This window comes from Artemia franciscana, chromosome 15 (assembly GCF_032884065.1).
Source record: "Artemia franciscana chromosome 15, ASM3288406v1, whole genome shotgun sequence".
NCBI classification, from domain to species: Eukaryota; Metazoa; Arthropoda; class Branchiopoda; order Anostraca; family Artemiidae; genus Artemia; species Artemia franciscana.
In genome coordinates, this window is record NC_088877.1 from 33,899,978 (window position 1) to 33,922,479 (window position 22,502).

At 35.1% G+C, this 22,502-nt stretch overlaps 1 protein-coding gene across 3 annotated transcripts in view; it reads left to right on the plus strand.

Annotated features, from left to right (window-relative positions):
• LOC136036386 (sialin-like) overlaps positions 1–20,958 on the plus strand; it is a 66,971-nt gene extending 46,013 nt beyond the window's left edge. For all 3 annotated transcript variants that reach the window (XM_065718567.1, XM_065718569.1, XM_065718568.1), the window contains 3 exons: positions 7,941–8,087; positions 11,337–11,625; positions 17,237–20,958. In XM_065718567.1, the coding sequence (XP_065574639.1) occupies positions 7,941–8,087; positions 11,337–11,625; positions 17,237–17,487 (687 nt within the window). In that variant the 3' untranslated portion in view covers positions 17,488–20,958. The remainder of the gene's footprint in view (positions 1–7,940; positions 8,088–11,336; positions 11,626–17,236) is intronic.
• Positions 20,959–22,502: the final 1,544 nt, after the last annotated feature.

Here is a 22,502-nt window from a genome sequence, read left to right on the forward strand (position 1 = left end):
AAATAAATTTACTACTACTACTAATAACTCACTGCATAAACAAGCTGCCTGAGGGCAAGAAAACTACGCATGCTCCTCCTCTGACCCAATCTATTTGAAGCCTCTCTTTACACCCTCCCAAGAAGTTCTCATTTTCCTAAAATATTTCCTGGCTTTTCGTTTTGCCATAGACGGTTGGTTGACAAGAACAATCTCTGGCAATCTATCATCCCTCATTTTCAGAACCTATCCTAGCCATCTTATCGTTTCTCTCATTATAGCCCGAGAAAGAGGGATTGAACTACATTTTTCGTACAGCCTAATGTTTGAAATACGGTCAGTCAGCCGAGTACCCAGAATAATCCGTAGGTAATTTCTCTCGACAGAGTATTCAATTCAATGCCCATTCAATGTTCAGTCATTTCATTCAATGCTCTCGTCAGTAAGAGGGATTGAACTACATTTTTCGTACAGCCTTTCTTTCATTACAGCCCGAGAAAATGGGATTAAACCATATTTTTCGTACAGCTTACTATTTGAGAAACGGCCTTTTTTAGTTCCTTGCTTCTTCAATATTATTTTGGGAATCAATCATTGAATCAAGAACAAAAATGTTTTTATAAAACTATCAAATTAATGACCCACGGTAAGGATAATTCGTGTGGGGGATATATATTCAACAATAAATAAATAACATTATCTCCAGATACCGGAATAAAAAGATGGCTCTTGAACTCTCGCATGGTATCAAAAAAGAAAATGGCCAATAAATTCAAATTAACCATGAACAAATATACAACCAAGAATTTAAACTACAACCAACATATATGTACATATGGTTGTATATATCCAAAATATACAACCAACCAAGAATTTAAACTAAATCAAAAGTTACTAATTAAAGGAGTCTTTAATCTAACTTTATTATTAACCAGGGATCTATTCAAACCTACAAAAATACTAAATTTATTCCAATTATAAATAATGCTATGACGTGGTGAAAAACAGGACCTTTCAGATTTTGTTAAAGGCTGACGAACTGCAGAACTGCCATGGGTCAAATAAGCTTGTAAAATCTCATTATTATCCTCACGAAATATATTATGAATATAAAAAATATATATATATATATATATATATATATATATATATATATATATATATATATATATATATATATATATATATATATATATATATATATATATATATATATATATATATATATATATATATATATATATATACATATAAAAATATTATGAATAAAAAATAAAAATAAAAACAATTAGGTAAGAGGCGTTGAACATTTGATACATACTTTTCGTTGATGATTTATCATGATAAGGATATGGGCTAGGCAGGCGATTTTTCAATATACGCAAAACTTTATTTTGTTGCCTCTGAAAGGGAAGAACATTTGCTTTAGAAATTTTCGAAAAAATAATAAGAAAATAATTCTTATATGAATGTACCAGAGAATGACAAAGAGATTTCAGGGCTAAAAATTTCAGACGATTCATCATTCCAATATTTCTTGACATTTTCCTTCGAACATAAATTACTTGGCTTTTAAATGATAAACTTGAACTCATTATTACCCCAAGATATTTAATATTATCAATTCTTTCAATTTATGCGGATGGGCCCCGAATATTAATCCACATAACGTCCGGTGCTGCTCTTCCACTACTAGAGAAGACAAGGAATTTTGTCTTAGCACAATTAATAGACAAATTGTTTCTCGAAAACCAAAGGATCAGTCTCCTCAGTGCTGATTCCAACCCTAGCATCAAAGATCTAGAGTCGAGGCTGCTGATATTGTATGCCGGATCATCGGCGAATAATGTGTTCAGGCCAATATCTTTGGCGCTGTTACTGATATTGGTCACACAAATAAGAAGTAGCAGTGAACCTAAAATAGAGCCTTGTGGCACTCCAAATGACTGACATTGAGATATTGACGAGGAAGAAGTATCGCCTCCTTTGGCACACTGATTTTCGGTTTTTAGGTATGACATTATCAAGATGTTAACGGGACTTTTTATACCCACATTTATCAAGTTTTGCTTGCAATATTTTATGAGAAATCGTGTGGAATGCCATTTTAATGTTTATAAGAATTGTAGCAGGAATATCACCTTTGTCGAGGGCTTCATAAACAAACTGAGTCATAGTCATAATAGCATGTTCAGTAGAATGAGATTTCTAGAACCAAAATTTCATAGGGCTAAAAAATTTAGTTTTCATTAAAAAGCTGATTATACGGTTATATAGGCTCTTTTCGAGCAACTTCCCAGACGTAAACTTTACCCTTAGACCTTAGTTCCTCCGGCCCACTAGTGTTGTATAGGGCGTCGACGAAGCCTCTCCACTCGTCATGGAGCGATGCTGCAGCGGTGACATCTTCCCATTCAGGTACTAACCAAGTTTCAACCATCCTCAGATCTCGGTCAAAAGTTCACCGCAAAGTGTTCTTTGAACGACCCCGTCTTCTTCTGTCTCCTGGTTTCCAGTCGTAGGCTGTCCGTCGTAGAGAATTTTATCTGGATCATATAAAATCACTCCATTCTCGTTTTTGACCAGGTGATTCTGCTGCTCTGTTTCCCAACCATCTCGTTAGTTAACCGGTAAACAGTTCTAGAATCTCCCTTTCTAGTGGCTTCCTCTGCTGAAGGAGCTTTATTTTCAAGGACAAGTCTTTTATCTTTCCTAGCACTTTTTTTAATTTCTTTGTCCTTTTCCTTGTAAAGTATCTGTGAAGCTGACTGTGCACTCCGTGTTGCAGTAGCCAGTAAGGTCTGCTTAAGTACCTCACGCTATGACGATTAACTTCCATGTGGTGTCGGAGATCCACCTTTCCTTTGGTTTCTTCCTGAAGCCCAGCTTTTCTTCAGCAGCCGTAGTGTATGCACTTTTCATGGTGTCCCACTTCCCTTCAATGCTTTCTGGTTCGCTGGCTTCCACTGCTAGGGCGTCAGACTTATTTTTTATAGTCTTACAAAACTCTCTTCGAGCCCTACGGTCATGCAGTTTTTCTGTATCATATGGTTTCTTTAGGTTTGAGCTGGTTTCTGCGGAGCACGAAGTTTTATCTCTACGCGAGCGACCATCTAAAAGGCTTGTGCGCCACCTGTGGGAGATCAGACAATGACTTATCTGGTTCCGAGTTTAGCTGTCTGGTGACGTCCATGTGTATTTATGCTCTATTTTGTCTTCGAAAAACGTTCCTGCAACAACGAGATCTTAACTTAGTACATAATCTACTAGTAATGCGCCATTTTCATTGATGTCACCAAGTACATACAAGAGGATGGAAATCGGTCGACAGTTTGTTGGCTTCTTCGGATTTCCTCATCAAACAGTTCGTAAGTAAGGAGCGAGCCGGCTATATAGTAACCGAAACTCTAACAAACGGAATTTTGATACCAACTTATACATCAAATGAATCAGATTTTTACGAAGATCTTAAATATATAAGTTTCATCAAATTTAGTCTTACCTATCAAAAGTTACGAGCCTTAGAAAATTTGCCTTATTTTCGAAAGAAGGGAAAACACCCCTTTAAATTCATAGAATGTTAATGAAAATCTCACCATCAGACTCAGTGCAGCAGAGAACCCTACTGTAGAAGTTTCAAGCTCCTATGTGCAGCTGGACCGTATTGATCCAGTGGTCCTAGAATGTCGTGAGAGGGCTCATTCTAACGGAAATTAAAAGTTATAGCGCCCTTTTTAAGTTACCAGAAAATTGGAGAGCAACTGCGTCCCTTCCCGCGCTCATTTTTTCCCAAAGTCATCAGATTAAAATTTCAAGATAGCCATTTTGTTCAGCATAGTCAAAAAATCTAATAACTATGTCTTTGAGGACGACTTAATCCCCCACAGTCCCCAGAAGAAGGGCTACAAGTTAGGAATTTTGCCCATTGTTTACATGTAGTATTGGTTATTAGGGAGTGTACAGACGTTTTCAGGGGGATTTTTTCTGGTGGTGGGGAGAGGGTTACGTGAGAGGATCTTTCCATGGAGGAATTTATCATGGGAGAAGAGAATTTTTATAAAGGGAGCACTGGATTCTCCAGTATTATTAAAAAAAAAACAATGAGAAATTAAATAAAAAAGAGTTTTTTTCAACTGAAAAGTAAAGAGTAACATTAAAAATTAAAACGAAGAGAAATTATTATGTATATGACGGGGTTTGTCCCTCCTCAATACCTCGCTCTTTACGACCTTTGTGATTCCTCAATACCTCGCTCTTAACGACTTTTGTGATTCAGGGGTCGTTCTTAAAGAATTGGAAAAAATTCGAACATTTGTGTAAATAGCGAGGTATTCACAAGGGAGCAAACCCCCTCATATACGAAATAAAAAATACAAATATAGAAGTTTATTACGTAAGTTAATTTGTAAGTTACGTATAGTTATTACTAATAAAAAACGTTCTTGAAATAAAATTAGAAGTTCTAGTGGACTTTTTAAGTAATAAAAAAATTGGTGGGCTACTAGGCCCCCTCTCCCACCCCTTTTTTCCAAAATCGGCCGATCAGAACTTTGAGAAGGCCATTTAGCCAAAAAAAGTAAAATTAATGTGCAAATTTCGTTTAAATTATTTATGTACGGTGAGCCAAAATCAAAACCTGCATTAACTTAAAAACGTTCAGCAATTAAATAGAAGGAAAGAAGTTTTTTCAACTGAAAGTAAGGAGTGACATTAAAACTTAAAACGAAGAGGAATTATTTCATATGTGGAAGCGGCTGTCCCCTCCTCAATGGCCCGCTCTTTACGTTAAAGTTTGACTCTTTCTCTCACCTATGAGAAAATATGCATGATTTTCAAAAAAAGGGGGAAACACCCCTAAAAGTCATAATCTTAATGAGAATCATAACATCAGATTCAGTGTATTAGAAAACCATATTGAAGAGGTTTCAAGCTCCTATCTACAAAAATGTGAAAATTTGTATTTTTTCCTTTATCGAATAGATAAATACCTCCATTTTTATAAAAAAAAAAAAAACCTACGTGAAACACCAGACAACCGACATGAATTCGTATCTAAATCTCTAAAATATTGACTGAAAAAAGGAAGATATATCGCGGTCAAAACAGTCTCACGCTCAAAACTTTTTAAGGGAGATTAAGTTGATAAATTTTATATATCTCGAGTCAACATTGGAATCTTATTCTTTTGACGCAGATATTATTAGGGAAGGGGGCTGAGATTGGTTTCAAGGACTTATTCGTCAAAGTTCCTACGACCGAATTTTGGTTTCAAAAAGCTTTATCTTAAGAAATATAACAGATGTGTGTTTATTTGTTTTTTTTTCCCCAGCGTTGATCGAATCACGAGAGGGCTCATTCGAACGAGATTAAAAGTTCTAGTGCCCTTTTTAAGTGACCAAAAAGATTGGAGGGCAAATAGGCTCCCTCTCCAGCCCCTTTTTATTAAAATCGTCTGATAATGTTTTTTAAATTGCCATTTTGTTTATCATAATTGAAAGACTCAATAACTATACCTTTTGATATAAACCCCCCCCCCCAAAGCTCCAGGGAAAGGTCTCTAAGTTATTAAATTTCTCCGTTGTTTACGCACAATAATTGTTTTGGGGACATATGTATATATTTTGTATAGGGGGGATTTCCTGCTGGGGGTTTTCCACGGGGAATTGTCCAAGGGGAAGGAAGTTTCCATTTGCCAGAATTCCGAAATGAAATTCTTTCTAAATGTCTTGGTTTCTCTTTTCCGTCCTAATTTTACGCGTGCAGTTGTTAAGGGCAACTATCCGGAGTAAACTTTTACCGAAATTGAAATGTCTAGAGGATATTTCCTTGGGGAGGGGGATTTCTCCGTGGAGGTGGGGCCAGATTTCCTGGAACCATTAAAAAACAATTAGAAATTAAATAAAAAGTCAAGTTTCTTCAACTGAAAGTAAGGAGCAACATTAAAACTTAAATCAAACAGAAATTATTTCCTATATAAAGGGGATTGCCCCCTCCTCAGCACCTCACTTGCGCTAAAGTTTGAATTTTGTTCCAATGCTTTGAGAGCGACTCCTGAAGCACAATAAGAACAATAAGAAGCTTTTTAAAGGTACTAAAAATCTTTAGCATGCAGAGCGAGGTGTTGAGGAGGGGGCAATCTCCTGCATAGAAGTAATAATTTCTGTTTGTTTTAAGTTTTAATGTTGCTCCTTACTTTCAGTTGAAAAACTTGTTTTTTTATTTAGTTTTGAACGTATTAGCCTTTCTAAAGGTTCCTCTAATCATTTCAAACTCCTGTCTATCTCTTTTAATTTAATCTATTTTGGCCAGTATTTTTCAGTATATTCGCAGTGCTCTCTTTCGGCTACCTTTTCTCTTTGTTCTCTTTCTTTCATCAAATTCAATATCTTGTCATACCTACATGACTACTTTTTCTTGACCTCCTGTGGGATCTCGATTCCATACTGCTCCTTCTATTCGGTCAATTTATTTTTGGAATCGGTTCGTTCCATATTTCTTCGTTCCGTATCTTTATTATCTCTGACCGACATTATTTCAAAATTCGGACTTCTTCCATCTAAATGAAAATAATTTCTCAAATGTCGAACTTTGTTCTTCTCGTAAAAAATTGTTACGTCTCAATTTGCCGATTATTTTTGACGCTAATTAGTTGCGCGATATATTGATCTGTAAAATTTTTATTTTATTCAAACTAGGCAACGCCCATTCAGACTTGCATAGTATTTTAAATGTTTTCGTATTCTTCCTACGATTTTTTTTATGTACTCACAATAGGCTACTGTTTAGGCTAAATTAAATTGTCTTTTGAGATAACGCCTAAGATTTGAATTTGAATAAACTTTCATTTTTTTTTTTCTGTCTTATTGACCAATTCTGAAGGGTTGTATAATTCAAAATTGCAAAAAAATATATCTCAAAAAGGCAGCGAACTCTTTTTTGTTGAGTTTGTATGGGAGACATTTACTGAGATTTCTAATATTCTGATTAAAATAAAAAATGTGGCCATATAATATGAGTCACAACCAGATGTGGCCATATAATATGAGTCACAACCAAGAAAAACTGCAAAAAATTTCAAGAGGGGGGGGGGTTAAAAATATACAAGGTAGGTAAAGGCAAAGATTTGAGGAATTTTTTTTTATTCAGGGGAAAAAAACACTTTTTTCTAAATATAGACAAATCTATAATATATATTTTCTTTTATTGGGTTTGAGTTAATTCAAGAGCTGTTGGCTTATTTTCTGAATCAAAATTTTACTTAAACAGGTTTAACTCTAGGGATTTTTAAACTTCGTTTAGATTGAATACATTCACCTCTACTCTTTGGAACATTTATACTATATTATTTTCAGAATTCTGTATTATTGCTATTACATTTTAGTTCTAATTTCCTGTAATTTTGTTTATTTTAAATTTTATTTATTTTTTATTTGTCAACGAGGAAGGCCCAAAAAGGTTTTGTTGATTCTCGTCGCTTTCCCTAATAATTTTGGTTTCATCGCAATCGTTTTATCTTCGTTGTCATTACTAGCTTTATTCATTTATTCTCCACTAAGAGATTTGTTTATTTATTCCTTATTACTTTTGCTTATTAAAAAACAATTTGTTTTTACTGAAAGTAAGGAGCGACATTAAAACTTAAAAAGAAACAGAAATTATTCTGTATATGAAAAGAGCTGTCCTCCTCAACGCCTCGGTCTTTACACTAAAGTTTTACAGTTTAAAAAAGTAGAAATGTGACAAAGAGTCAAAATTTAGCGTATAGAGCGAGGCGTTGAAGAGGGGACAGCTCCTTTGATATACAGAATAAGTTTGTTCCTTTTAAGTTTTAATGCTGCTCCTTACTTTCAGTTTGAAAAAACTTGTTTTTTAAATTTAATATTCAGCTAGAAACATATCTTGGAAGTAAGGCTTTATGTGCGTTATCTTGCATTAGTTCCTTTAACGCTTTATTTTTATAGGTTCCTGTGCCATGGTTGGATGTTCTGAAATCAATGCCGTTCTGGGCCATTGCAGTTGCCCACACCTGCGGTAACTGGGGATGGTATATGTTCCTTGTGGAGCTTCCCACATATATGAAGCAGATTCTTCGATTTGACATCGCTGAGGTAAGAATTTTTTTTTTTTGAATTTTTTTTTCTAGAAATTAGCGTGCATAATTTTTTAAATCGGGTATGAACCGCAACAATTGAGTAATTGCAACATTGTGCAACATCAGCAAGAACTATGATGCTCTACGGATGAATAATGTTTTTGGCTCCCCTCCTTTCATCTCTGGGAAAAAGGTTTTTAGCTGAAAAACTATGGGTTGCCCCCTTGAGATCAAACTAGCAATAAACGAGCTCTATCCCTCAGTTATCGAAAATTTAAAAAGTCGTTTTGGAAGAAACTGCCAAGTGAGGAAGAATCGCTATGGTACACGTCATTTTGATTAACGTTTGTAAAGCGCAATTTTTTTTTGGGGGGGGACTTGACCTTCCTTTTATATATTTAACCTAAATATGAAAACTACTTTAAATACTAAACGTTGCTAAAAATCATTATATTTTTTGGGGTTAGGGGGGGGGGACCACCACAGACATGTTCTTAGAAGTCAAACCCAATGTCGATGACCACCACATGTAATTATGACTAATGACGATACTCACTTCCTTTATTCCGCTTGCCACCAGAAAGGTTATGTCTTGTATCAGTCCCTCACTTTGTTCGTACGTTCGTTGATTAACTGGGACTCTCGACTGCAAGGGTTCTCGTATCGTTCCTAGTGGCAGCCAGACATGAACCTTTGGTCATGTATCTCCAGCCAAAGACCAGCCCACTGGTGAACTTGGGATACAATCTCGTCCTGTTATAATGTGTTTAAATATATATATTCATTTACTAATTTATTTATTTATCCCCCACGAGAGGTAAAAAAAGGACACTTGCTGTAAAGCATAGAAAAACAAAAGAGAAACCGACTTAAACATTACAACAGCAAAACAAAAAGACAGAAATAATAAGAACAAAAGCGAAAACTGAAGGTTATCAAAAGAAAAATGATTCCTCTTTTTACCAAGATGTAAACAGAATATTTTTCATTTTCCTATCTATCTTCTCTTCTGCTTACTGGGGAAAACATTACCTCTGCCAGAATTCTATAATAAAAAGAAATCTGTTCAAATAACTTAATTTTAAAACTGAGGAAACGACGATTTTTTATCACATTTCATTAAACAAAAAAGTCAATGTTTCAATGCCCTCTGTCTGGTTTTCGATGGGTTGCAAAGCTTAGAGGAAATAATTTTTTGAAACGTAATGAAAAAAGTATGTCAAGTAAAGTAAAAGCATATAAAAATGAAAAAAAGTAAAGTAATAAGATAAGAACTCCTAGCATTCAGTTCTATTTAGCAATGCCGAAAAGTTGGATGGATATTATGTAACATTATCAACATTTTTGAACTTTGTTATCAAACATATAGACACGTTGAACGGTTTCAGATTCTGTAATTATAAAAAGTAAAGCGCATTTTCAAAGTAGTTGGTTCTAAGTAAATCATTGAAACTAAGATTAAGAAAACCAAATAAAAATTTGCTGGGCGTTATTACGGGCTGGGCGTTATTTAGAAAGGCTGTAACTACTGAACATTACTTAACAATATTGATATTTAAATTGAATTTTGAATACCAAAAATTGGTATATTTGACGGCTTTATACTTCCTAGCAACTAGGCCAATACAGTCACTCCTAGTGAAATAAAAATAAATAATGAAATACAAAAAAACATGGATACGTTCTGGGGGAAAATATAAAATTAAACATTGGCTCTACGTTTCTCAATTGGACGGCGTATTTTTATCGAGATTGCCCGCTTTTTAAGTTTTTTTCTTTCTTTTCCTATAATTATACGAATTTTCTTATGGGGTAACAACGTGGGATTTTTATAGATTAATAACGAACTTTCTAATGGACTAATAACGTGGGTTCAAACTCATTATTAAACATATTTGGAATAAAAAGCTGATTCTGGGATTTAATGTTGTCATTATTTAGGCTGTTTTGCTTTTGTTATTGATAAATATTGCTATTCATCTACCATTCATTACTACGAAGAATTCGATTTCATTTACTTCAACCAAGTCATATAGAAAAAAAAATATTTGTGGATAACTAAAAAGGGTCATTCCATCACAAATTAGAACTCGTATTGTCCCTATTACGGGCCAAGACCTATTAACAGGCAGCCAATCATGGGCCAGCCCGTAATTTTTTCAGGGTTTTCCCTACTATGTTCTTTGGTTCCCTAAAAATTACTTTAAAGTTCCCGAATTCCAGGGAGGCAAAGGCCCCTCCTGCCCCCCCCCCCCTGTGGTCCCCATAGAACATAGACCGACTTACCAAATTGCGCAAGAGAAACAGTACTGATACTACCGTCGTGTATAACTTTGTTATTAGTTATTGAATCAATTAACTGGAAATCCGCTTGACAACAACAAGGAAATTGGAGGAAGATTTCTAAAAATGCAGCAAAAAACACTATTTTCAAGAAGAGACAATTAGTATTGCTTAAACATCTAGAAGAAATTCTGCTATGTACGAAAAGCTACACTTTGGTCTTTCTTCAATTATCACTTTTCTGAATTAAGGACCGACAGAATCTTCATTTTTTTTTCTTGGTATAAATGGTTTTGTAGATTAATATTTTGATAGCAAGAACGGAAGTGGTAAATAGATGGCACTTTCATTGACGAAGATGAACATATTTAGAGTGATAATGTCACGTAGCTCTAAATAGAGATGCAGGCACAAATTAATTGACGCTTTATTATGTTGAATAAAATAGCCCGATACCAATTGTGAGACATATAGGGGAGTTTTAAGCAACAGTCGGCGGATAGCTCACAGTCTTCGGCAATAAGGGGTTCGCAACTTTTCTAGTTGGTGTACCTATTATGTGTTTCCGGTGTATTTGGTGGTAAGACCAATTTGTTTCCAGTGGTAAGACATGTAGGGGAATTGTAACTTTTGCTAGTTGCAATGAGGGATTTGCAACTTTTGTGAGTTGGTGTACCTAGTATTTATTTTAAGATCCTTACAGATTAACAACTTCAGCGTTTAATCAAAGCGAGGAAGAAAAACAACCAAAGTGTTGCTCTCGCAACACTTTACTCAGTGAAGCCGGATAAAGGTTGCCGCAACACCTCACGTTGCTCGTGCAACGTAGATCTAGTTTTCATTACTTTTAGTTTTGCGTTTGTTTACATAATATATGAGTATATCATATCCCTTCATGCTAATGATGCCCTAATTTCATACCCCTTTGATGCTTTAATATTACCTCTTTGGTCTACTGTTGTAATATATTATGAAATTTTAGAACGCCAGCTTATCTGCCCTTCCATACCTTGCTATGTGGGTCTTCAGCATAATTTTAAGTTCCATCATGGACAAACTCCGTAAGGATGGTATTATTGACCAAACAGCTGCCCGGAAAATATGCACAGGGATTTCTTCTCTCCTTCCTGCTATATGCCTGGTTGCTGTCTCTTTCTCTGGATGCAACCGACCCGCTGCTGTAGCTCTCATGACTGTTGGTGTCATGTTCGTATCTGGAATGTACTGTGGTCATTTGACAAACCATGTGGATATAGCTCCAAATTATGCTGGTAAGGGCCAATTTGTGACATTTTTTAAAGGCAATTTGTCGTGACTATATCTTTGTGCAAAAGTGGGAGGGGTTGAGACTATTCCAATAGAGTCTCCTACTCATCTCGAAAAAATACGGGACTAAAAATTCACTTTGCTTCTGTTTTGACGCATATAGAAATGTTGAGTATCAAAGCAACACTAACTTGACCCCTCCCCCTCCTGATAAAAAGTAGTCTGCCGCAAATATCATTATTATTGTGGACAGAATCACCAATAGTGAATCGAGTCTTAGACCTCTTAGGCTATTGCTTTTAAATATGTTGCAACATGAAAAAGAAACGATTAGAATTTCTAGACGAAAATGATTGCTTCGCACAGTCTAACCAAAAATAAAATGGCTGCGCAATTTCTCCCAACTTTCTCCACACTTTTCTCCAAACTATGTATCCTTTTTTAATTGTCTTATAATCTAGATATAGGTTTATGCTGATGGTTTGATTGAGCCTAATTTTGTTTTATTTTTTATTTAATTTTCACTGTCTTATCTGTCGTCAAATTTGAGACCGGCTCATATATAACTAATTTACTGCATTTAAAATGTATAAATCTAATCCCACATAATAATTGAAGCCATACATTCAAGAAAGCACCATCATTTTTATGAGTTTTTCGAATTTAAACTGAACAGAAAAAGAGCAGTGGCTTCAGTTGGGAGAATGTAAGAAGGCCCATGACTTTTTGCTCCCCCTCTTAGATTTTGAAAAATACCTTTTTTTGCGAAGAATTTTCATTGAAAATGTCTTTGTATTTTTATAACTGCAAAAAAAAAAAAAACTAAGAAATTGTCCCCCCCCTTTCTGACTCGATTTTGAGCAATAAATTTAGATTCTCCCTCTCAGCTTTTTTCGTGACCTGACGCCACTCAGCGAGAGAAATCACTTTTCCCCACTTCCTTTTTAAAATCTGTGCTTTAATTTATTGGCTAATTTTTGTGAAGTTAATCGTCACAGCCTACATTTTTTTTTTAATTTAAAGAGAAGCTTTATAAAAAATAGTTAAAAATCTAATTTTGAAAGCTAACTAAAAAAAAACTTTAAAAAACAACTTTATTTAAAAAAAGAACTCCAGCTGGATTTGCATATTCATTTTAAGTTTCACCCGTTTTAAGATTTATTTACTCATTTATATTAGTAACTATTGTTTGTTTGTTTGTTAGGATTGTTTCTTTAATTTGTTTGTTTTGGGTTTCATTTATGCCTCAATAGCGAAGTAGTTTTGCTCGTTTTAAGCTTGATTTGGATGTTCAACTTAATCTTTACTCGTTTTGAAATTCACTTATTCATTTATATTAGTGCCTGTTGTGTGTTTTTTTTTGCTAAGATTGTTTATTTAATTTCATTGTAGGTTTCTATTTCGTCTGATCTTAAGTTTAATATGGCCTTTACTTTCTTTAGAAAACTACTTTTCCGGAAAGTTTTTTTTTTAATCGATTTCCGTTAGTTTTGATTGCAAAAATTTCAAGTTTTAGAAAAATTCCCTATTTCAAAATATTTTTTTATTTCAAAATAAACTAACAGTTTTGGTAAAAACAAAGAAATAAAACTGAATGTTGGATATATAATGATATTAATTGCTGAAAGCTCGCCAGCTCAAGATTTTGTTTCACCCAGGGCCGGATTTCAAGCTTTGACGCCTCTAGGCCCAAGCGTTTTTGCCGCTCCGTTTTTGCAAGATCTTCGAGGGAATCCCCAAAACTCCGGGAATATGGAAAGCCGTAGGACCTAGGGGAGCCTATTGGTAAATCCTGGTCTGGTTTCACTGCAGTTTTCATTTTATTTTCATTGTTGTAATAAAAACAAAAGGAAATATTTGTAAAATAATTCCAATTAGTAAAGCCCCAAATGGTAAAGTTAAGCCCCAAATAGGCCTTATACTTTTACCGTTAGAGAAACGGGCAGTAATCACACTCTTGTTTGTAATGAAGATACCATTCAGTAGAATTACATAACCCCTGCTCCCTGAAAACGACCGCGGTCTAACAACCGATCTTAAACCCAATACTCACTTGTGTTTGAATTCTGTTCTTTCAATTATTATAGTAAAACAAAGGTAAACTAATATGCAGAACTTATGTAGTCACTTAAGTAAGAGAATGATAATTATAAGTAAGAGAATTGGTTATTTAACTAAGAGAAGGATACTTTTACAGTTAGGAAACAAGCAAGCCATACTCTTGTTTGTAGTGAATATAACATTTAGTAGAATTAAATAACCCCTACTCCCTCAAAACGACCGCGGTCTAACAACCAATCCTTATTAATAACTAACAATTATCATAATAAAAAAGATAATCTAATTTTGCAGAACTTTGTAGCCACTAAAGCAAGAGAATGATAATTCTAAGTAAGAAAATTGATTATTTAAGTAAGAAAATGATACTTTTACCGCTTTGGAAATGGGCAGTAGCCACACTTTTGTGTGTACAATATCCCAATTCCTTAGGAGAGAATTGGGCAAAACACTTCCGGAAAGTTTTTTTTTAATTTTTGTTCGCTTTCTGATTGCAACAAGTTTGAAAAAAACTCCTTATTCCAAAATAAGATTTTTCTTTCCACATCGAACTTTCATTAAATTATCAAAACTAGTATCAAAGAAACAATATCAAAAGTACCAAAGTATCAAAGTAAAGAAAGGATCTAAGTATCAATAAGCAACTTGTAAAGCTTACAGCCTTTGCACCGTAAATCGAAGTTACCACGTAAATCACTAAATCCAAGTATCAAAGTAAATATAATTGAGTTTCGTAACTCAGAGCCATTTCCCCCGGGCTGGTGGAGGGGGTCAACCCCCATAGTTTTTTGGCCTTTGAACTATTTTGAACAACATGGGAATCTCTAAATTTTACAGTTAGGAAACAAGCAAGCCATTTACAGTTAGGGGGGGGGGTAGATACCCTCCGATCACCTTTGATACGGTAGCTAGAAGTTTCCATTTCCAATCAAACGAGCCATCTATGAAGTTTATACGACCATCCCTTGCATAAAACCTTATATCCTCGGGGCATAGCTTACAACACTTGCATCCGGGCTCAGGAGTTTTTGTTATTTGATCTTTAAACTATTTTGAACAAAATAGCTGTCTCAAAATTTTGATTGGATGCATTTAGGAGGAAAAGACCTTGGGGGAGGGGCTAGTTGCCCTCCGATCACTTTTGACTCTTAAAAGGGGAATTAGAACTTTCAATTTCTAATCGTTTGAATCGAGTCCCTTCCAAAGTTTATGTCGACATCTTCCATAAAAACCTTATATGGCCCCCCGACATAAGTTACAACCCTTCCCCTGGCTTAGGGGGGGATGTTGATAACAAAGTTTTGTTATCTCATCATTGGACTATTTCAAATAAACTTGCTATCTCATAATTTTTATTTGATGCATTGATATCTGGTGTTAGAACTATTTTTAAAAAACGGAGTTTTTGTTATATGGTCTTTGAATTATTTTTAACAAAATGTCTATTTCATAATTTTTATCGGATGCATTTGGGAAAAAAAGGGCGTGGGGGGCTAGTTGCCCTCTGATAGCTCTTGACTCACAAAAGGGAACTAGAACTCCCTTCGAAGTTTATGTATCAACGACCCCTTCCATATCAAGTGCCTCTAGAAAAAAATAAAAATAAAACACTGATGCCATGTTGCCTTTACTATAGGCAACGCTATAGCGTTGCATGTGATTGAATAGCAGGCGAACCGGACACACTTCAGACCACTATATACACACATACACACAAAAAAAATCCATAGAAAGAAACAGCTTTTCCTGTACTAAAAGGCGTCCTACCACCCTTCTTAAGGTAGCCTTTCTTACCACGATTTTTTGAGCCTACAACATTGTTGCCTAAGTATATGTCCAAAAGGCAGGCCTATTAGCCCCGCCTTATTTCGGACTAGTTCATTTGCATGAAATTCAAACGTAAACTCTCTGTTTCTCTGTTCAATTTCTCTATCATATGAAAAATTTTAAACATTATTTTATCTCTCTTCTAATATTAATAGAACAGCGATATACGAGATTATAAAAATAAAATCGTTAGGTCAGTGGAACTTGGCGAAGTATAACTACAACTGAAAGTGTGATCTGATTGAATACTATTAGGCATTGTTAGGCACTTAGAAAAATTCCTCAGGATAGGTATGAGCATTTTGAAATTTGATGGGCACTATAGGCTAGATTTTCCATAATTGTTTTCACAAGATTTTTATTTATTTATTACTTCTTGTTATTATTTTGCTTGCTGTTATGGCAAGCAAATTCATGTGTTACTGATAAATTTTCCATTGATTGAAATTGTTCCATGCGTAAAATATCAGATAGGTTCTACCATAGTGCTTTTCTGTGATGTCTGATTGTTTTTACTTATTTTTAGTTAGTCTCTACTCGGGATGGTTTTAATTTGAATCCTACAAAAATCATACTATTAAAAAGGGTTCAGAATCAAACTGAAGCAAAAAAAACTAAAAGAAAATAAATTAAAGAGAGATATCATGAGCATCACAGTTTATTATAAAAAACAAATACGGTGTTGTATTAACCCCCCCCCTCCCCCTCCCCATGAAGAAGTAGGAAAATTTCAGAAGCATGGGGTCAAGCTGCATACACTGCTACAATAAAAATATGGTGACCAAACATTTCCGCTTTGGTGCCATAAATCTTACAAATAAACAGCAATACTCAAATTAAAAAATATCCTCAAGAAAGAAACAGGGTTAAAAATTCTATTTACCAAAATTGTCTTATTTACTTTCTTAAAGAAAAATTTGTTACAATTTTGTTTTCATATTCCGACCAAAATGGTTATAATCCCTCTATGAAGAATAGAGAACGTTGACTATGCTGAAAAAACCGATGAAGTATTAGCATCTATCGAGGACGGAGTGTCATAATTCTGAGACAAAGATATCAGTTGCACTAAGCAATCAAAACGCTACAAAATCGGTGTTTACTGTGTTGAACTCTAAAAATGAACAAAATGGACTCATTAAGCTAAACATCCCAACTGTTAGAATATAAAAGTTCCAGAATCTTAAAGATTACTTAGGCCTTAGACTAGTTGAGGGGACTGAAGCACCGCAGCAGTCTAGGCACGAATCTGACTCCGTTTGTACTCTTTTGCCTGGGCTTGCTCGATGTGTTGCCGAATTTTTATAAAATTCTTTCAATTCGATGGGAAATTCCTTTACCAGCCCAGTCTACCCTTAAAATCAATCACTATCGAATTGTTTGTTCCTTCAGCTAGTGCAAAAAGCGCTTTCTGGTAAAATTTTTCTATTTCAAGTGGCGCCAAAATTCGTACAAGAATTACGGAATGGTGCTTCTGTCAAATAAAGGGGGAAGAGGTTTACTAATACTATTCTGCAAATAAGAACACAGTTGTGCCTTACTATTTAAACGAACTAACTTACTTTCATCTTTAACAACTACGCCTCGCTTAAAACTGCTAAGTAATTAATTTTTGTGCAAATTTTTTTTGCAAAAAGACCATATTAAGTAGGTACTTTAGATGGATACCGACGCGTTTAATAGGCTTCAATTGTTTAGTTGAACAGTTTTATCGACACTGTGTTTTTTTAGGTACTTTGATGGCTCTTACCAACACTGTGGCAACCGTGCCTGGATTTATCGTTCCTATTTTTGTTGGAGAATTAACGCATGGTAATCAATCACATGAACGTTGGCAAATCATTTTCTGGGTCACAGCTGTGATTTATATCGTACAATTAGTTTTCTACACTATATTTGCGTCGGGTGAGGAACAACCATGGAATAAAAAATATACTAAAGATGGAGACAGTGTTGAAGCCGGTGAATTTTTGGGACACTAAGTAGCGCTTTTAGTGATAATTTGAATTATGTTTATTTTATCAGCTGTTTTTCAACCAAAGTTTATGGATCATTTGTGTGTTTATTTTCTCTCTCTCTCTCTCTCTTTCTCTCTCTCTCTCTCTCTTTAATCTTGTCACACTGTAAAATTGGAAACTGTAAATAAAATATTTTTTTAACTAGTATTTCATTCCTTCTAGTATTTTCATTTCACTAGTATCATTTCAACTAGTATTTTCATTTCAACTAGATTTTCATTTCAACTAGTATTTCCATTTCAACTAGATTTTCATTTCAACTAGTATTTCATTTCAACCATAATTTTTTGAAGGCATCAACTTCTCTCTACCGTTTTAAAGTGTTTATGAGAGAGCCGCATCTCACTGGTACATCCCATTTCGATAGTTTTTCTGCCTGAAAATCAACTTGAAAAAAAAATAGGTACAAATATGGATTCTTTTGACTTTAGCTTAAGGCCCTTAAATTTCATTTCCTAAGATCTTACTCAGATACGAAAAAAGATTAGGAATTCTATTCCATTTTCAGGAAAGTCATAGCTCCTATTTACGCATTGCATATGGAGAATGTATTATTCAGAATCTATAGGGGGGGGGGGCAATTTTGTTGTTTCTTCCAATGTACAAAAAAACACTTTTCAATGACAATATAAAAAAAGTCAAAACATTGGTGGGGAGGTGAACCCCCTCCGCTCCTAAAAATTGATCCAACTGGAAAAAAACCTTGAATATTCGGCTATGGTAATTAAAAAGTGACATGCGCCTTTTTTTACTCTTGAGGAAAGCCAAAAAATGGAAAAAAAAAATTTGTCGGCTGTGGTCGCTCTGAAGGATGAGGCTAATGGAGATAAACGGAACATATTCTAAAATTATGTTCTTTTCAAAGGTATAAATTAAATTAATGGGTTACGAACGAATTCAAAATCATTCCATTTTATGGTATGATAAAATGGGGTACGGGTCCCCATGCTTCAGCTCCATAAGATAATATCTAAGTCCGAAAGAACAAGGTCAAAAAGGAGACATGTAATCTGCACATGTCTTTATCTTCGTAATGGTATAAGACAGGACAATTATGACTGCACCATTCGATTCCTCGTGCTGATTTTACCCATGACACTTACGTAACTCATCTTCGACCAAAACAGCATATGTCACCCTTTTGATTATCACATTGGTTCGAGGAGGGATGGTTTCAGTCCTTACGAGGGAAATTCTACCGAAATTTGACCCCCCCCCCTTTTCTCGAAAGAATAATTCAATTGTGGTATGACATTTTTCTTCTCGTATTTCCAACAACGCAGTAACGATGACACATCTTGAACTGACAGAAGGAAGTAATGAAACCTGCAAAAGCAGAGCACACTTGCCAATTATGTGCATTGCGTTACTCATTGTTTAAAATCTGCCCTGGTGAAGGCCTCCAATCTAGAACTAATCTAAGGTTCTCAGTGGGAAGCTATAAGAAGGGGTATTTTCGATCTTCATTATAAGAAATACGCAGGAAAGAAAACGGAAAAATGATAGAAACTTTGAAGCATGTAAAAAAGAAAATAAAGTTGAAAACTGCGAACTGTCGGAAATACAACTGACTGACCCACCCTCCTCCGAAATTTTATAAAAATCTGTGCCTACAAAAGTGTAAACGGACAAAGTTGGGGTTTCTACTTAACTGTAAGCACCTCTGAAAATCCCATAAATACATAATATTTGAATGTAATGAAGTTCAGAGGACGACTTCAGTGGTTTCCAAAAATCATTGGGAAAAACTTGAACTAGTAAGGATTTATTGAAACGAATTATAAGTCTCATGCCTAAGAGAATGTAATTTTGGCTCACAGCTTTTCAACAAAGTAATTACAAAAAATACTTCTCTGTTACGATTTGCATGTTGAGTGATTAATTTTATTGAGCTCATTTCTGCTGCTACCAGTGCATAAGAGAGCTTTCTCAATAATTCGTCTAGTCCAGGTCTAATGGCGAAAGCCAGATCTATAGCACAACTATGGATCCAGGAATCTAGAACGAAAAAAAACCTTTCTTTCCCTCTCAACGCTGATAAATATATGGAAAAACTGCACCTAAGCCAGGGGTGATCCCCCCTTCAGGATCTATTACCTCTTTAGAAGAAATCACTCAATTTAGCTTCATTTCTCTTTGAATTGTTGAGAAAGTCATTTAAATTCCTACTTTCCTCCTCGCAATCTAACCCTATCGATGTCCCTTCGTGGGAAAGACATTTTCTTCACTTTTCCCCGATGATCCTCCTCCGGTTGAAGCTACCTATAAAAATGCCCTACTTCACCATATGTCAAAACTTGACTACCGGAGGAACTTTGTCATTGTTACACCTTCAGCTGTCCAGACAAATTCGTCCATAGGATGCTGAAAAAGAACCTGTATTTGAGTGCAATCGACATTTCGAAGGCGTTCGATTCCATTATCCATTCAAATGCTATTTTTTCTCTATTGAGAAGCGAAATAAACCCTTTTCTCTGCCGTCTCTTATACAATTGGTATGGTAATGCGTTCATACGGGTACGTCTAGGTAGCCAGCTGGGCAAATCCGTCACTTTCGGAAAGGTGTGAAACAAGGCTCTGTGCTTAGTCCAGCTCTTTTCAATAATCCCATCAGAACCGTTACTAAAAATATTCCTCCATTTCTAATTGAGCCCTATATTGATGTCAGCCATCTCTGTTACGCAGACGATATCCTTCTATTATCAGATGATCTCCAGGTTCTCCAAAATACATTTCATACAGTTTGCTCTGGTCTTAATGAGATTGGGCTTCAAGGCAACCCCCTCTAAAATTGAGCTTCTCGTCTACGGTTCTTCACAACAGCCTTCTGTTACTATCAATGTTGGCCCGGGATCTATTTCTGCATCGTCCTCTCTAAATTATTTAGGTCTCCCGTTTGGATCAAATGTTAAAAATAATAAAACACTAATTATCTTGGCGGTGGAAGAAAAGCTTAGAAAATCGTATGGGCTGCTTGCTCGAGTTAAAGGCCAGTTTCATAAAATAACCATGGGCAGACTTTACAACCCTTTTTGGCACCACTTGTCTTTTTCTTGGCCCCTTTGTGGAGATTTTTCCCAATATCTGAGCGGAAGAAAACTAGATCTTTTTTCTTCCATTTTTGCAAATATCTTCTGCAATTGCCGCTCAGGACTCGCAACCGGTACATTTCGAGTAGATATTGCGCTTTTGATATTTCCTCAAAAATGGACCAGCTTGTGGATAGGTTTCACAAGCGTCGAGAAAATATTGTCGACTTTCCACTTAATTGTTTAGCTTAATTGTAGTGCGAAAGTAGCTGAGATGTTGCTTGATTTTTTCTTTTGTGAGTTTTTTCTTGTTTCCATTTTATTTTATTTTGTTGTATTTTTTGTACTCCTCTAAGTGCATTTTATGTACGTAAAGAGGGTTTAAATAAATTATTATTATACTGTTTTCAAACTATATTTCTCTGCAAAACGAAAGTTTACATATATTTGCTTACTACGAACATGTCAATCAATCCAAGTCTACTTTGAAAAATTGACGGAAGTTTTCTTCTTTTTACTGAAAGGGGCTTAAACATCTGGATACGTTGGGAAATACCAAGATCCATCATTAACCATTGCCAGAATTTCTTGCATTCCCTATTAATTAAAAAAAAAATAAACTTTTTCTACAAAACAAATTTTTCAAAGAAAAGTAAAGACCTACATCAAGCCAAAAATGAGCAGAAAGTCAAATAATCTTCTAAGCGGAAAACTATTACAAATCACCATCGATCAACCTTTATCAACCTTACCCCAGACTCTGGGGGATTCGTCAACCCCTAAAGCCTTATTAAATGATCTTTGGACTATTCTAGAACAAATGACTGTCTCAAAATTTCTATAGGATGCATTTTTGGAAAGACGACGTAGAGGGGGCGGGGGTTGCCCTCTAATCACTTTGACTCATAAAAATGACACTAAAATATCTGATTCCAATCAAATTAGCCCATTCCGGATTTTTATGGCCACCCTTTCCTTAAAAACTTCATATGCCCTCGGGGCATAACTTACTTATACCTTACGTTCCCTACTTAACTTATCCCCCTCCCAAAAAAACATGAAACAATACTAAGATGATGGGTAACTTATAAGAATGTATACTGGAGCTAGTGTTATAAGAGAAAATCGCCAGCGCCACCTAACAAAGTTTTCTATTTTCGTCATTTTGTTTTTCTCAAAAACTGAATACCCTTGGTTCACACTGCTCCAATTTCCTACAAAAAAGTTGTTTTTGCATGACTCACACGCAATTTTTCTCCTGCAAATTTATACATCACAGTGGTTCAACGACTGCGTTGAAATATTTCTACTAAGCCGTCGAAAAAAAACTTCCAATATTTAGAACTGAGAGCTTTATAGAACAATAAAAAATTGCTGAACTCAGACAATAGACATTGCATTTGGATTACAGTTAAGCAAGGCTTTATTTCTTTTCTAAATCTTTTTAGAAAGCAGATATTCCGTTACTAAAGCATTAAATAATCTAATCTATGAATTCTTCCCACAAAAGATATTGAATTAAGTATTCCCCATAAGGAACCACAGCACAAGATGGCGGAGGTGTAGAAATGCTCCCAATTAATTTATTGCACAAACTTGATTCCACTTTTCTTCTCAAGTAAGAAGAAAAGAACTGCGAATAAGCACCATCTATTCAAACTATTGATTATGATTTCCTATATTATCATTGAATAGCCTTTACCACAAATTCATTTTTTTGCCATCATTTCTAAGGAGCAGGCCATAACGGTAAAATCTATTTTTATTAACGTTAAAAATCTTTTAATCAGAATTTATTATAACAAGATCTTTTAGGAAGGATGGGGGGAGCTATCTTTACCAGTATTCAAGGAATGGACTCTCTTTGTGTAGGTAGGGTTTCAACCAATACACACTTACACGGATGTTATTAAGTAAACGTACGATACTCAGCATTAGGAGTTCACTTGA